We start from the raw sequence: 13,298 nt of genomic DNA on the forward strand, positions 1-13,298 counted from the left end.
ATTACAACAGGAGTATGAAGCCCTGTGAGCCAAAATCCAGCACAAACAGGAAATATTTGTCCAGTTAATGATTTGCATAATGACACAATTCCCACTGTATGATCCATGTGTTACAAAGCCCAGACCCCAGAGGTCATTGAGCACCTGAGGAGCCTGAATATGTAAGTGTTTGTAAAGTGTAAGGTGAGCAAATGTAATCAAGAACATGCTAATGGTGTGATGTTATCAGCTTCCTGTCCCAAATTGCAATTGTAAATCCTCATAAGAGGCTTGATTGTGATAGATGCTGCTTGTAGACAAGAAAACGTGTAAGCACCAGACAGTTCATTGGGTATACCTCACCTGGATCCTTTGTTTGTCTTCAGACTCAGCTTAATGCTTCATGGCTACACGATATAGCAGGGTGCTGGAAACATTCCTCACAGATTTTAATGCATCACACAGTTCCTGCAGCTTCTTTTCAGCTGCATTTATTACGTGAATTTTCCGTTCCACCACATCTCAAAGGTGCTCAACTGGATTCACATGTGGCAGCTGTGGAGGCCATTTGAGTACAGTGAACTCACTGTCATGTTCCAGAACCCAGAGATTATTTGAACTTCGTGGCATCTTTGTGAGAGGATCGGTACACTGTGGTCCTAAAGGCACGGACACATTCAGCAACACCACTGAGGCAGGCTGTGGAGTTTAAAGTGGAGTTGATGCTGGTCATTCTCCTCTGACTTCTGGCATCGACAAGCATTTTTGCCCAGAGAACCGCCTCTCGCTGGATATTTTCTCTTTTTTGGGCCATTCTCTATAAACCCTTGAGATGGTTGTGCAAGAAAAATCCCAGCAGATCAGCAGTTACTCAAACTCTCAGACCACAGCTTTGCCACGTTTCAAAGTCCCTTAAATCACCTTTCTCCCCTATTCCCTGACTCGGCTGTGATGACCATGTTTACGTGCCAAAATGCCCCGAGTTTCTGCCATGTGATTGGCTGAGCCACTTCATTGAATGAAGTGAATTTATATAAACCTTTTATTTTTGGGCTCACTAAAGTAGCTTTGCCAAAATACTCCTTATTTACCTTTTACTGGGCCTTGATACAGTGCTTAGTGACATCAAGGAGAAGGAGGAGTAGAAAAAACTGAATGTGAAAGGATGTTAATCGCAGTCTGACACTAGAAATTTGACCTCTCAGGGATTACAAGTACATCATTTGAAAGTCTGGTGATATTAATATGAGCATCCTCCATTGTAACAATATTTATAAGACAAAGAAATCAGGAAAAGCATAAACATCAGAATCACTGCATCCCTGACTCCTCTCTTTGTTCGTGTTCATTCATCCTTCATTTTGTCTTCGTGTCATAGAGGACGACTTTGTGTCATCGTCCAATTTAAACTTTTGAATAATGCATTTTGAATTCACCCGCCATGACCACAAATAGATTACCGTTGCTTGGTATGTTAAAGTGGTCGTGTTTCGTTAAATAATTAACGCCCGTCTATTGTTATTAGCTTAGACGTCACCCCCCATCGATTCCCATCCCATTCGGACTGAAGGAGTCACCTCCAAACTGGCAGTCAGCACCTTGTGCCTCACAGACAGACAGTCAGACCGACTCCCACCTGGCACACTCGACGTGATGCGAATTAATTACAAAATCATTTTTGCCCTCTTAATGAATTAGGGGAGAGAATCAAGTGCTCAATTAAATGATTAGGCTCTGAGCTGCTGCAAAGTCTCTGCAAATTCCAGTCAAAGCCGGAGTATTAGAAGCAATCTGCCTTGAGCAGACCTGACCATTGTCCCTTATCGAGAAGCTGAGTGCAAGCATTTTCCTATCAGTGCAGGAGCTGGTACTGCATATGTTTCCCCCCGCTCCGTCTCTCTGTCACTCTTTCTCATGCACTCATCATCATTGTCAGAGCTCTTCTTTGTACACCATCTCCCTCCTCTTCTTCATTTGTCATTCTTCATTCATCTTTTTTTTCTCTTCCTCTACCCGGCTCGTTCTCTTTATTGCTCCCGCTCTCTCTCTCCCTCCAGGCAGCCAGGGAAAAGGAAAACTCTCAAGCCCAGCTGAAGGCGCTGAGCCAGCAGACTGAAGCAGCCCGCAGGGAGCTCGCTGAAATCCTAGGCCGCTTGGCCCAACGTGAAGAGGAGCTCCACCGCAAGGACGTGGAGCTGTCGGAGACACACCAGCGCCAGTTGTCACTGCAGCAGGAAATCCGGGAGGTGTGGGGTCCAACACCCAGATAGATTTCTCCTTCTTCATTATTTTAATTACTAGGATTTTAAAATATGCAGCAGTGTTTTCAAATGTCTAGCACTGCAGGGATTTTATTGAAAAATCTCAATCGAGTAATCTGAGTAATTCCTTTTTAATTGCTTATTTGTTTTTTATTTTTCATGTAAAATCCAAAAATCCATATAAGATGTTGCATTAGAGTCATTAAAGAGCTGTGATAAGATCCTAACAGGACTCCCAACCCCAGGTGAGGGAGGCCTCAGCCACCCTCGAGGATGAGACTCGGCGTCAGGCCGCCGTCCGAGCAAGACTGAAAGAAGAGAACCAGAGGCTGCAAGAACAAGCTGACACCCAAGCTCGCCGTTTTCAGAGGGACCAGGACGCACATGCTGAGCTCCAGGCTGCCCTGAAGCAGATGACTGCAGCCCACGCCCAGCTCGCCCAGCGGTTGTCTGAAGAGGAGAACTGCAGGAAGGAGCTCCAAAAGAGCACATCAGAGCTTCAGGCCAAGCTGACAGCGCTACAGGAAGAACGGACTGTGCTCAGCAAGCAGCTGCAGCTCGAGAGAGAGGTGCATCAGAAGGAGCTAGACGGCTTGAAGGCCACAATGGAGGACAGCAATGCAAAGAAGGCTCGTGAAGTGCAGGACATGCTACAGGTCTGCTGTCAGGAGCGAGACGAAACACAGGCACAAATGAGAGAGCTGAAGGTAGCTGTGATCATTAAGATGTTGTACAGCTAATGTGGAAATGGATAGCTTAGTATAATCACCGGTATCAGCAAGAGTGAAAAAATCCAGAGGCATTATTTACACGAGTGTCAGTTAGCTGTGTGGTAACTGTTAACAGCCCAGAAATAATCTGACACATAATCTTCAGGCTTTTTTTGAGGATTAAGCAAAATACAAGAAATACATTATTAACTTTGAACAAAACTATTCTTGCTCTTTTTAGTCTTTGTTCTGGGCTAAGCTGCTCGCTGTAGCTATTTATTCTCCAAATCCAATAATTCTCTCTTTTTAAATATTCCTCATCAAAGCTAAACTCTAAAAACTGCATCAAATGCTTTTATTTTGTCAAACCTTTTCAGATGTTCAAGGTGTCCCTACCCAGGCATGGATCACAGGGCGCCAAACTTTAATTGGCATTTCTACAAATTCAGTGCAGGGTAACGTACCCCAGCAGCTAAACATCTGGTATATTTCCGACCCAGTGAGACACAGACTAAATTCTCATTTAGCGTAATTTTCTTCATTGGTCGTGACCCTGTCCTCTGAGTACTGGTGAATCGAGGATAGCTGAGCTTTTAATGGTGTGTGGTGCCCTGTGGATCTGTGGGGCCATTCTACAGCTCCAAGCGTGAATATTTAAAAACCCAGATATCAGACCCCCTAAAGTCTCATCAAGGCACTGTTGGAGATAGGAACTTCACTTGACTCGGTCCCACTGCACCCACACCCCCCTCCCACCTTCAGTATCTCCAAAGATGAGCCCTCCCGGGTACATTGTTTCTTAAGGGGCATGGTCCTCCCTGATATGGCTGAGTTTAGCCCATTAGCTGCGCTGAATGGCATTAATATCTGACATAGCTCATTGTAATGGTGCCATTTCCAAGTGCGGTAAGGACAAGGGCGTTTGCTGGAATGTTTTTAAATATGAGCCTACAGGGGCGGCAGATGTCCCTCAGAAGCCCACCCAATATTCACGTATCATAGCCAGAAGCCTGTATTACAGTTATGACACAGTCAACTGTCAGAAATGGCTTAAAGTATTCACATTTCCATGTCCTTGTCCTCTTACTCATGATTTCTCCTCCTCTCCCTCTCCCCTGCCTCGCTCTGTCTTAATCGCTCTCCTTCTGCTTCCCTCCACTTAGAATTTATTTGCTTTTAATGTTTTTCCATTTTTTCCTCTGTTTGTGTCACTCCCAGTCCTGAATAATTGTCATTCATTCCACTTTACTGTATCCTGTGTAGTTATTACGTTATTATTATATATAGAAAGCTAAAATCTGAGGCTTGCCTTTGCGAGCTTGAGCAGGACTCGTTATTCGTTCTCTTGACCTGTTACTTGATGTTCTCTGGCTTTGCAGCACATAATGTCACGTTGTATTGTGAAATCAGCTTTTACTTGCAAGAACTGACTTAAGATGTTTGGATCCACTGATAAATTTGGCGCATAAATTAAATCTGGGTTCAAATCAGTGACATGAGAACTTGTATCTGTTCTGTTTACTCATGGTATTCCCAGAACTGCCACCTGTTTAGTGTTGATAATTTTTTACCCCGGATAAACCGCCCGTGTTTATGATCTCGAAATATTACCTGTGTATCATGGCATTAAAAACATCCACTCTCTTCTAGGCAGATGCAGCGTCAGACAAAGAGCTGTGTGGGGCGCTGCGCATCAAGTTGGACAGGATGAAGGATGAATGTGATAAGCTGGCAGCACAGCTGAGCACAAAAGAGGAGGCGCATGCACTTCTCCACAGAAAATACCAGCTACTCAAACAGGAAGTGGAAGACAAAGTAAGCCTGGCTTCTTTGGGCGTGCTTTTTCCAAATTCTTCGGTTAATATTACGGGCCAGTTGTTAATATATGTGTGTGTCTGTGCAGATGTTACGTTTTAGGAATATATGATATTTGTTGCTTGATAGAAACACAAGACATTTGGCTATGAGCAAGCAGTCAGCGACTGCGTGACAGAAACTGGTTGCTGTTGCAGTTAGGTCCATATGTTTCTGGACACTGACAGGATTTAACCTCTGTACACCACCACAGTGGATTTTAAATCAAATATGACTCAGGTGCAGCCTTTCACCTTTGGTTCACAGGGTTTAACAAAATTATTGCATTAACTGTTTAGAAATGGGATTATTTTCTACATGTCGGCGCTCTCACTCTCAGCAGAGATCATCATCATCAGCACTTTTCCCCAAGAATTGGTGACTTTTTATAACCTTTTTCGCAAGATTCTTCCCCAAAAAGTGGCTGCAGGGAATATCTATAGACAGTACTGTTATCTATAGACGGAGCCCTTACACCCATTGCTCTCCAGCAGCGATAATAACGCTTAAAAGTATAACTCAGTGCTGCAACATTTCATTCCCTTTTTCGTGATTCTTTTTCAAATTCCCAACTGTGGGAATTCTTGCTTTAGCTCAGAGTGAGGCACACCTTCCAGCAGCACTGAGGCTGAGTTCAGTTTGTGAGAGAGACACTGTGCTGCTTCTAACTTTCCCGCTGAGCGATTTCAATCCAGCTGTTTAACCTGTGTGTATCATTTAGTCAGATGGTAAAATCTGAGCCCATCAGGCTTCGACTTTCCACTGTTCAGAAGGTGTTCAGGACAGATAATCCAAACATAAGAAGAGTTCCAGGGGTTAAGTGGTGCCAAATCAGCACTATTTTAAAGAGTCTTTATCAATATGTCCTTAGTGGCTTCACAACAGCTGATGAAGTATTGAATCCCAATTCACCTCTTTGACAGGACCCTGATAAGTTGCATGGGTCTTTTTCACAGGAACCATTTATTGATTTGAAATCGTCTGCATGCAGAAAAAGGGCTCTTATTAATGTAACATGGGCAGTTTATTATCTCAGGGACAGGGTAATGATCCATGTTCCCAGGGCAGAACTGATCACTTGGTTTCCATCCTTGAATGTATTGATTGACTGTGTCCTGGTAGAGACCCTGAAACTACTGTAGCTAAAGAAACGTAGTATCTGCTTTTTGAGAGGAAACTGAACAAGTCTCTGATGCCCACGGTTTTTTGTTAGTCTGAATGTGTTTATTGAGGAAAACCAGAACATCTGACAATAATCTTGTAACAGGTGACATAAATGTCATTTATGCTACGAAAGAAGAAAAAAAGTTCTTATCAGTGTCTTTTAAACTACAATGGGATGAATTGAAACACCTGCTAATTTGCAGCACCTCTACTCCGCTCGGCTGTCTGCCGTTCTCCACAGGTCAGGTCAGCCGAGCGGAGACGTGTTTCGGAGTCGGAACTTGTTAAGTTGGAGCAGAAGGTGTTGGAAATGGAATCGGAGCAAGAGGCAGTCCTTACATCTTTGGGCGAGGAACTAGACGCAGCCTGTCGCAGCCTGGCTAGGAACGGCGAAGACAAGCTCCAGGTATTTCCTGCCTATTACATTTTGTTTGTGTTTTGAATGGTGTTGAATACTGTCAGCTTGCTTTTATACATTCACAGCACATTTGACAAGCACGGATCATTTTCTAAGTAACAATCTAGTCCTGCCAGTCCACATACTCTGGAGAAACGTGTATAGTCCTTCCGGTCGTTGCTGCACTAGATGCAAACTTAAACAGTCTCTTGTTAGGTTTGCCTCTCTTGTCGGTTCATGCTGGACAGTGTGTGGCAAGAGTAGGTCTCTACAGGCTGGAGTGTTAGTGACAGCAGCAGTCTTGTTTTGTCCCACTGTTTGCTCAGTTGTTGTTAACTGTCAGAATAATAACATTGACTTGTGCTGAAGAGACCTGTTCTTGTATTGTGATTTTGCATAAGGCTGTGTCTTCTGTTTATTTGCCAGTGGCAAGAATAACAACTATTTTGAGAACCTTGGAAAGTATTTTACAGTTGGTTACAAGTTTTACCTGATAAGCTTGTGTGTGTGTGTGTGTTGTTGTGCTTATATAAATGTTGCATGTGTGTGTTACCAGAGACAGAAAGTCCAAAGGAAATACTCGTTATGACTCATCTGTTCTATGTCCAAAAATCCATGATGAACAGACACACATGAAAAAAAAACATGAAAATCAAGCTCAGACTTTCTTTAACGTCACAGAAAGTGCAAAAGATCAAGTTTGCATGTCTTTCATGTTTTTCTACAATGTCCCATCTATTTCAGATGGAAACGTTTCTAAAGCAAATATTTAGCGTAACGTCTGTGACAGGTCAGGTTGACAAGGCTCATTAATAACAACTACGACTGTAGTCTGACAAAGTAAAGGAGCTGAGAAGAGGTTCTGCACAGTGAGACAGGAAATGAAAATGGGGAGAAAAATAGTAGTAGTGAGTGTTGTGGCTCATTGTGTAAATGTGAGCATCTTTGAATGAAGTCTTGAGGAAAATGAATATAAAAGTGAACTGTGTCATTGCCTTTTAACAGACTGAAGCATCCACGTTCCATACCCCATATCTTATTTGATCTATTTATTTATCACCCACCTGTACATAACCATGCACTTATAAATCTGCTTATTAGACTGTAAAGCCTCCACACTACCTACTGAGTGTATTCTTTAACCCCCCCCCCCCCCCCCACCACCCACTTCGCTTAAAGCTAGTTTTCCTCTGCTGCTCCAGGCTAATGAACCCTGGCTGCTCTTATCTGCTCTTATAGATTTCTCCAGCTGGTCCTGCAGTGCTGCAGTCAAACATGCGAGCCAACACCTTTCCTCCTCTGTAATCCATGATGCCGAAAGAAGTCAACTTATAGCGATCGGGCTAATGGGGGGATCATTAACGGTTAAAGGGTGGATTAAGTTTCAGCTACCTTATGATACCCTCCTTCCTTCCTTGATTTTAAAAGCACTAAGAAGCAGGAAGTTTGAATGTGGTGTAAAGATATTTAAAGTCCAAGAAAAAACAAACTTTGCTGAATACAACTTTAATTGTAAGACGAGTCAGGTGATATTTTTATGCCAAAATGACTCATATATGGCTTTTCTACTGTATTTGAGCACTGAAAGCAGCTTTATGCAAAATGTCTCATTCACCTCTTCATGGTGCTTTGGACACATTAATCAACTAACAAGAATTTAGTGGACAGGTTACGGTTACGGTCAGTGAGACCTCACAAAAGGTTTCAACTGTAAACGTTAACAGGTTGTAGCCAAAAGGTTTAAGGGCTGCGAGAGTTGAGGCTCGGGTGTGAAATTCATGGTATTCAACGGTTTTATCGGTTTTTATCGTTATTTTTTAACCGTTTTTATCGTTAACTTGGTTTCCCTGGGTCTTTTCCCGTGTGTTATGAATAAATCTTCTCTTTTTTGGTACCGGTACTAGTTTTATTCTGTTGTGTTTATCCGCGACACCTTAAAGGCCGGTCCATGAAAATATTGTCGGTTCGTAGCGCAAAAACTGTTGGGGGGCCGCTGAAGTAACAGACAAATATAATATTTCAGTTTCACTCACCAGGACTGCAGGAAAGAATTCCTTGGATGACACGTCATGTTTGTTGTTAGATAATTCCATTAAAACCAATTGAAAAAGGCACCAGCACCACCAACATGCCTGAGAGCTCCAGTTCAGCGACTTGAACTGTTTGAGGTGACAGATGATGGCAAACATGTGGCACGCCTGTCAAAGTCAAGCCAGTAACTGAGACCTGAGCTGGTATCCTTGTGACCTGTGTGCATAAAGGCCCCGTCTGTAAACATGTCTCTGATTGCTAGTTGGACGTCTGTGGGATTGTCTCTGTGGCCACCAGAACTGCGTCTTTTTGGCACTTCCACATAGGCATCATTTTTTCTTCTTCTCTTTAGTCTCATAATTTACCACAGCATGGCAACACAGTCATTTTGGTTCTTTTCCTTAAACGCTAACCTTGTGAGTCATCTCCTTTTATAATAAACCCCTGTGTGTCTTGTCTTTCAATTGTGGTTTATTTTATGCTCCCACTCTTCTGTTTTGGGCTGAGCTGCATCAAAGATCTGTGTTTAAATCCAACTCGAGACATCTGTCGTTATTTTTTTCTCTCCCTTCCATCTTCTCTCCTCGTCTTTTCATAAACTGTTTAATGAAGAGTAATGCTGGTAATCTCTATGAAAACATCTCTCTGTGTCCTCTTCATTTGCTGTTGGTCTTAACGTCTCTGCCTTTTTGCTTCTCGAAATTCTTCCCAGCTTTTCCGTCGTCACAGTGGGAGGCGCAGCAAACACACTGTAACCAAAGACGCACAGCCACACATTTATTCGCCGTTGTGAGAGAGATGTAAACCGGGTAGTCACACATTTAAATTAGCGGTGGCAGATGCTTGGAATCCGCTGCTGTGCTGCTGTGAGGAATAGTGGTGTTTCTTTCACTTCAGGCCTTTCACAGCACTTTCAACTCCCAGCCTACTTGTTCAGTTTTTCAACAGTTTCACCTCCTTTTTGTCTGCTACTCTGCCGTGTGGCCTTTGATGTTTTTGAAAAAAGTAAAGAGAGCGTGAGCGAGAAGCACAGAGGCATGTTTTATCCTCCCACACAGTCACATGCTCTGGTGTATGGCTGTACGCTCCCTGAGACGGGGACCTCTGCACAGCGGTGCTCTGTTGCCGTACTTTGAGCTGCCGTGGCAACAACTTGGGAGATGCGTTTTTGTTTGTATCTGGTTTTGAGTGGCAGCTTGAAAACGCTGCCTGACACCTGCGCGGTGACGACGTTGCTCGCCAAGGCGCAGGACAGAAAGGGTCCAAAAACTCCTGCTGTGTGTTTTCCATGTCTGTTGATCATGTGTAAACACCTTGCCACAAGGGTGTACTTGAAAAAGGGTTCTGCTTTTGTCTACTTTGTTCATTGCTGTGTGTGAGTTCGTCCATGTGAATTCATGTTTGTTATATCTGCTGGCTTTCTTTTTTTTCCTCGGTAGGTGGCAGGAGGGGGTATGGTTTCACGTTGTTAGCAGGGTGGGTGGGTAAGTCTCTATAAACACGCTCAAAAAGCTATTTGAAAAGGTTTGTCAAGGAGAGTGGGGTGGGGTGGGGTGGGGTTTTGTTTTGTTTTTTGGCTTTTTTTGTTTTTACCTTTATAAAATCCATTGGAGTGTGTTATCACTCTACCAGTCATGAAACGTCTAAAGAAATGTTTTTGTGCCATCAGAAGGCACAGGACGGCTTTTCTGTTTTGGATGAAGGGAAAACCCCAGTTTTCCAAAACGTGGTACTGCAGCTTTCACGGCCATTGGAGCCTAAAAAGCTTGTGATCATAATCTAAAACTATAGTTCCTGTTTTAAATGAATGGGCACTTATTGACAGAATGCATTTCCCTATTTTCACTGTCTGTGTGTGTGTGGGGGGCTGTTAGTAATTAATATGGTCATCTCAAGCACCGGCTCGGGCTATAAGCACAGAAGCCCCACCCCCTTGCTGTGAGACCCTCTGTTTGTATGGGCCAGCCAATCAGAGGAAGGAGAGGACAGCCATTTTTTTTCCGGGGAAACAAACAACAAACACTCTGGGAGGCAGCTCATTCTATAGACAGTGCTTATTTTTAAGGGAATATTATTGTATTATGTGTATATTCATTTTGTTTTCTTCTGTTTTTAAAATGCTTTTACTACTAAGAAGTCTGTGAGTCTGCAGTAATAAAGGTAGCAATGGCAGCTGTTGAGAAATGATGACTCAAACATTATGTAGGAGTAAAAGGTATTTCGACATGATTAACTTTAACTTGTTCTAATATCATCCTATAGTATATTTGGCTACAAAGTTTTATTAGGATTCATTCAAAACGTTTTGAGCGATTGTGTTTATAAACAGATGACGTGCACACAAATGCTGCCAGAAACATCCTTAGCAGAGGTAAAAATGCATGTAAAGTTACTCTTAGTGCAGGCTAAAGGCTGCAGCTGGTGCAGGGATTTTAATACAGTTTTGTGAATGATTGTCTTAGGATGAATTGTGGAATGTACAGACTTTGAAATGTAGAAATTAAAAATAACAGTTGTTTTTTCTTTTATTAGTTTTTGTTTTTTGTTGCTATTTGTTTCCAAGGAAACAAAGGAATTGTAATTCCTTAAAAACAACAACAACTTAACACTATCTGTGAAGAAAGTAGCAGCAGCGCAATATTGATGAAACACAAGTGATAAATGTTGGCCGATACTGATGTCGAGCTGGTAATACCTTAATGGACTGTGTTAGCCTCAGTGAGCTCTTCATCTATTTGGCTTTTTTTAAGCTTTACTTTGATGACTTTTATAACCTGCAGCATCGGACTCTGTTTTATGTTGTATTTAATGCTAAATAGCAAAGGATGAAAGGCTAACCAAAGATGTCGAACACTGTAAACATGCTGCAGTGTTTATAACCGTACTAGAATACTGATGTTATCTTTTATCTTCAAGCACCACTGTGCTTAAGTACTAACCTTGTTTTTGCTCCCGATTAACCATCAGCAGAGACAGGAGAGACAAATCCCCCATTAACAGCCAAATAAGAAAAAGCAAAGTTGAATTTGGCGTGAACCTAAAGCGGCCACGAGGTTAAGAATTGTGTCACATGACCACATCATCTTTTGGTTCTCTGTCATGAGTGTGTTATTCTTCCTTTATGCGAGCTTACTCTCCATGCTAACAACACCAGTAGCTAACAAAAAAAAGGGGGGGGGGGGTTATGCATTGTGAAACATATCGCTGTGTTTGAAATGCAACCCCAGTGGCTATTAAAGACATATCGATCATATTCTATACCTAGAAATGCAGAAACTTAAATGTGGCTCAGCACAGCCAAATCTAATTAGCATGCACATGAATTCACCACCTCATGTGTAACAAAGAGATAAAGAAGCATGAGAGGGATTATTAATCTTTGCTGACAACTCCACATGTGCAGCTGGCACATTTCAGCAGCTGCATAGCACTTGGCAGAGGTGTGCTCTCAACTGAGTGTCGTCTAGTTATGTGACTGCGTTTATCTGTGTCTATCTTTTTGCCTTAAGAGTGTGTGTGTGTGTGTGCGTGTGCGTGTGTGTGTGTGTGTGTGTGTGTGTGTGTGTGTGTGTGTGTGTGTGTGTGTGTGTCAGCAGTCATTAGGACTTGGCAGGCAGTCAGTTTGTATTGCTGATGCTGACAAGCTTGTCTGGGAAAGATTGGAACATACTCCCTGAGCTCGTTTTTATGACACGCACTAACTGTGTGTGTGTGTGTGTGTGTGTGTGTGTGTGTGTGTTGTGTCATAGCTGTTTAACATGCGCACGCCAATTTAAGTTGGCAGAGGCCCCTCTTCACTAAAGTTAAGAGTTTTGACAGGAGGCTGTTCGATCTGGTTCCTGTCCTCTTGTTTGTCCATCTGCATTTCGATTCACTTGCTGTCTATCCAACTTAACTTCGCCTTGTCCTACAGCATATACACGTAACAGCAACAGGAAAGTTTGCTTTTGTATTTATTTGCTTGTTTTTGTAATTTTCTAACAGGCAATTTCTCAGAGACCTGAACTGGTGAAGGACTCGCACCGCTGGCTGGCTGAGACTAAGGTTTGATTCAGCTTTTGTCCCTGGAGAGAACCATTCTTACACACACAAATAATACAGTCAAGACATAGTGAAGATTTTTGTTTTAACAAGGGATTATATACAATATTAACATAAGGGTTTGCCAGAGTTGGCTTAAAACTAATTTGCATCTGCAGTTCTTTGCCAGGTTACATGGCGAAGATCATAAACGTAAATTACAAAACAAACAAAGCGTCCGCACACCTATGAGAAAATAGACATCAGTGTTCATATTCTGTGAGTTTTTAAAGCTGGTGATAGAGCTGCAGTTCTTAATGAAAAAGAAAGCAGAGGGATGAAAACGTGCAGCGCAGTCTTAAGTTGAAGATAACCTTGTAGATTTGACAGATTCTGCTGTGCGAAAGTTTAAAAAATGAGGCGGTGGAGGAGCTGCCAGACCATTTAAGATCTTTAATACCAAACACATCTCGGAAAATGATTTCATATTTTTCAGACTCATTAAATGACGTCTCGCCAGACTTTTTTGTCCAGTTTTTTTAAGGTTTTTTTTATAAAGAGACTCCTGTGCTTTAGTGACTGTTTCCTCAGTTTGTCCCCAACATGCTAAACAACATGAAATATGAGCAAGATGGAAAGTGTGAGCAGCATGCAGTCAGAGGCAGCCTCTAGTTATCTGGCTTTACCTCATTTGACAGAAACGTGTGCATTTTCTTAATAAGTTGCTAAGAGTTCTGAACAACAATGGTTGAGTAGTTAAAACCTCAATTACCAAAACTGCACGAAGTCTTTCATGTCTGGATAAAACTGCTTTAAGCGATGCCAAAAATGTCTTCATGCCAGGAAAGCCCTCCACCATAGATGTGGAGATATATTTGTGCA

General features: G+C 42.4%; 1 protein-coding gene across 6 annotated transcripts in view; it reads left to right on the top strand.

Annotated features, from left to right (window-relative positions):
* cep128 (centrosomal protein 128) overlaps positions 1 to 13,298 on the top strand; it is a 54,352-nt gene that overhangs the window by 21,583 nt on the left and 19,471 nt on the right. For all 6 annotated transcript variants that reach the window (XM_026142367.1, XM_026142366.1, XM_026142361.1 and 3 more), the window contains 5 exons: positions 2,037 to 2,225; positions 2,486 to 2,947; positions 4,601 to 4,765; positions 6,210 to 6,374; positions 12,381 to 12,440. In XM_026142367.1, the coding sequence (XP_025998152.1) occupies positions 2,037 to 2,225; positions 2,486 to 2,947; positions 4,601 to 4,765; positions 6,210 to 6,374; positions 12,381 to 12,440 (1,041 nt within the window). The remainder of the gene's footprint in view (positions 1 to 2,036; positions 2,226 to 2,485; positions 2,948 to 4,600; positions 4,766 to 6,209; positions 6,375 to 12,380; positions 12,441 to 13,298) is intronic.

The sequence above is a fragment of the Astatotilapia calliptera genome, chromosome 15 (assembly GCF_900246225.1).
Source record: "Astatotilapia calliptera chromosome 15, fAstCal1.2, whole genome shotgun sequence".
In the NCBI taxonomy this organism is placed as follows: domain Eukaryota; kingdom Metazoa; phylum Chordata; class Actinopteri; order Cichliformes; family Cichlidae; genus Astatotilapia; species Astatotilapia calliptera.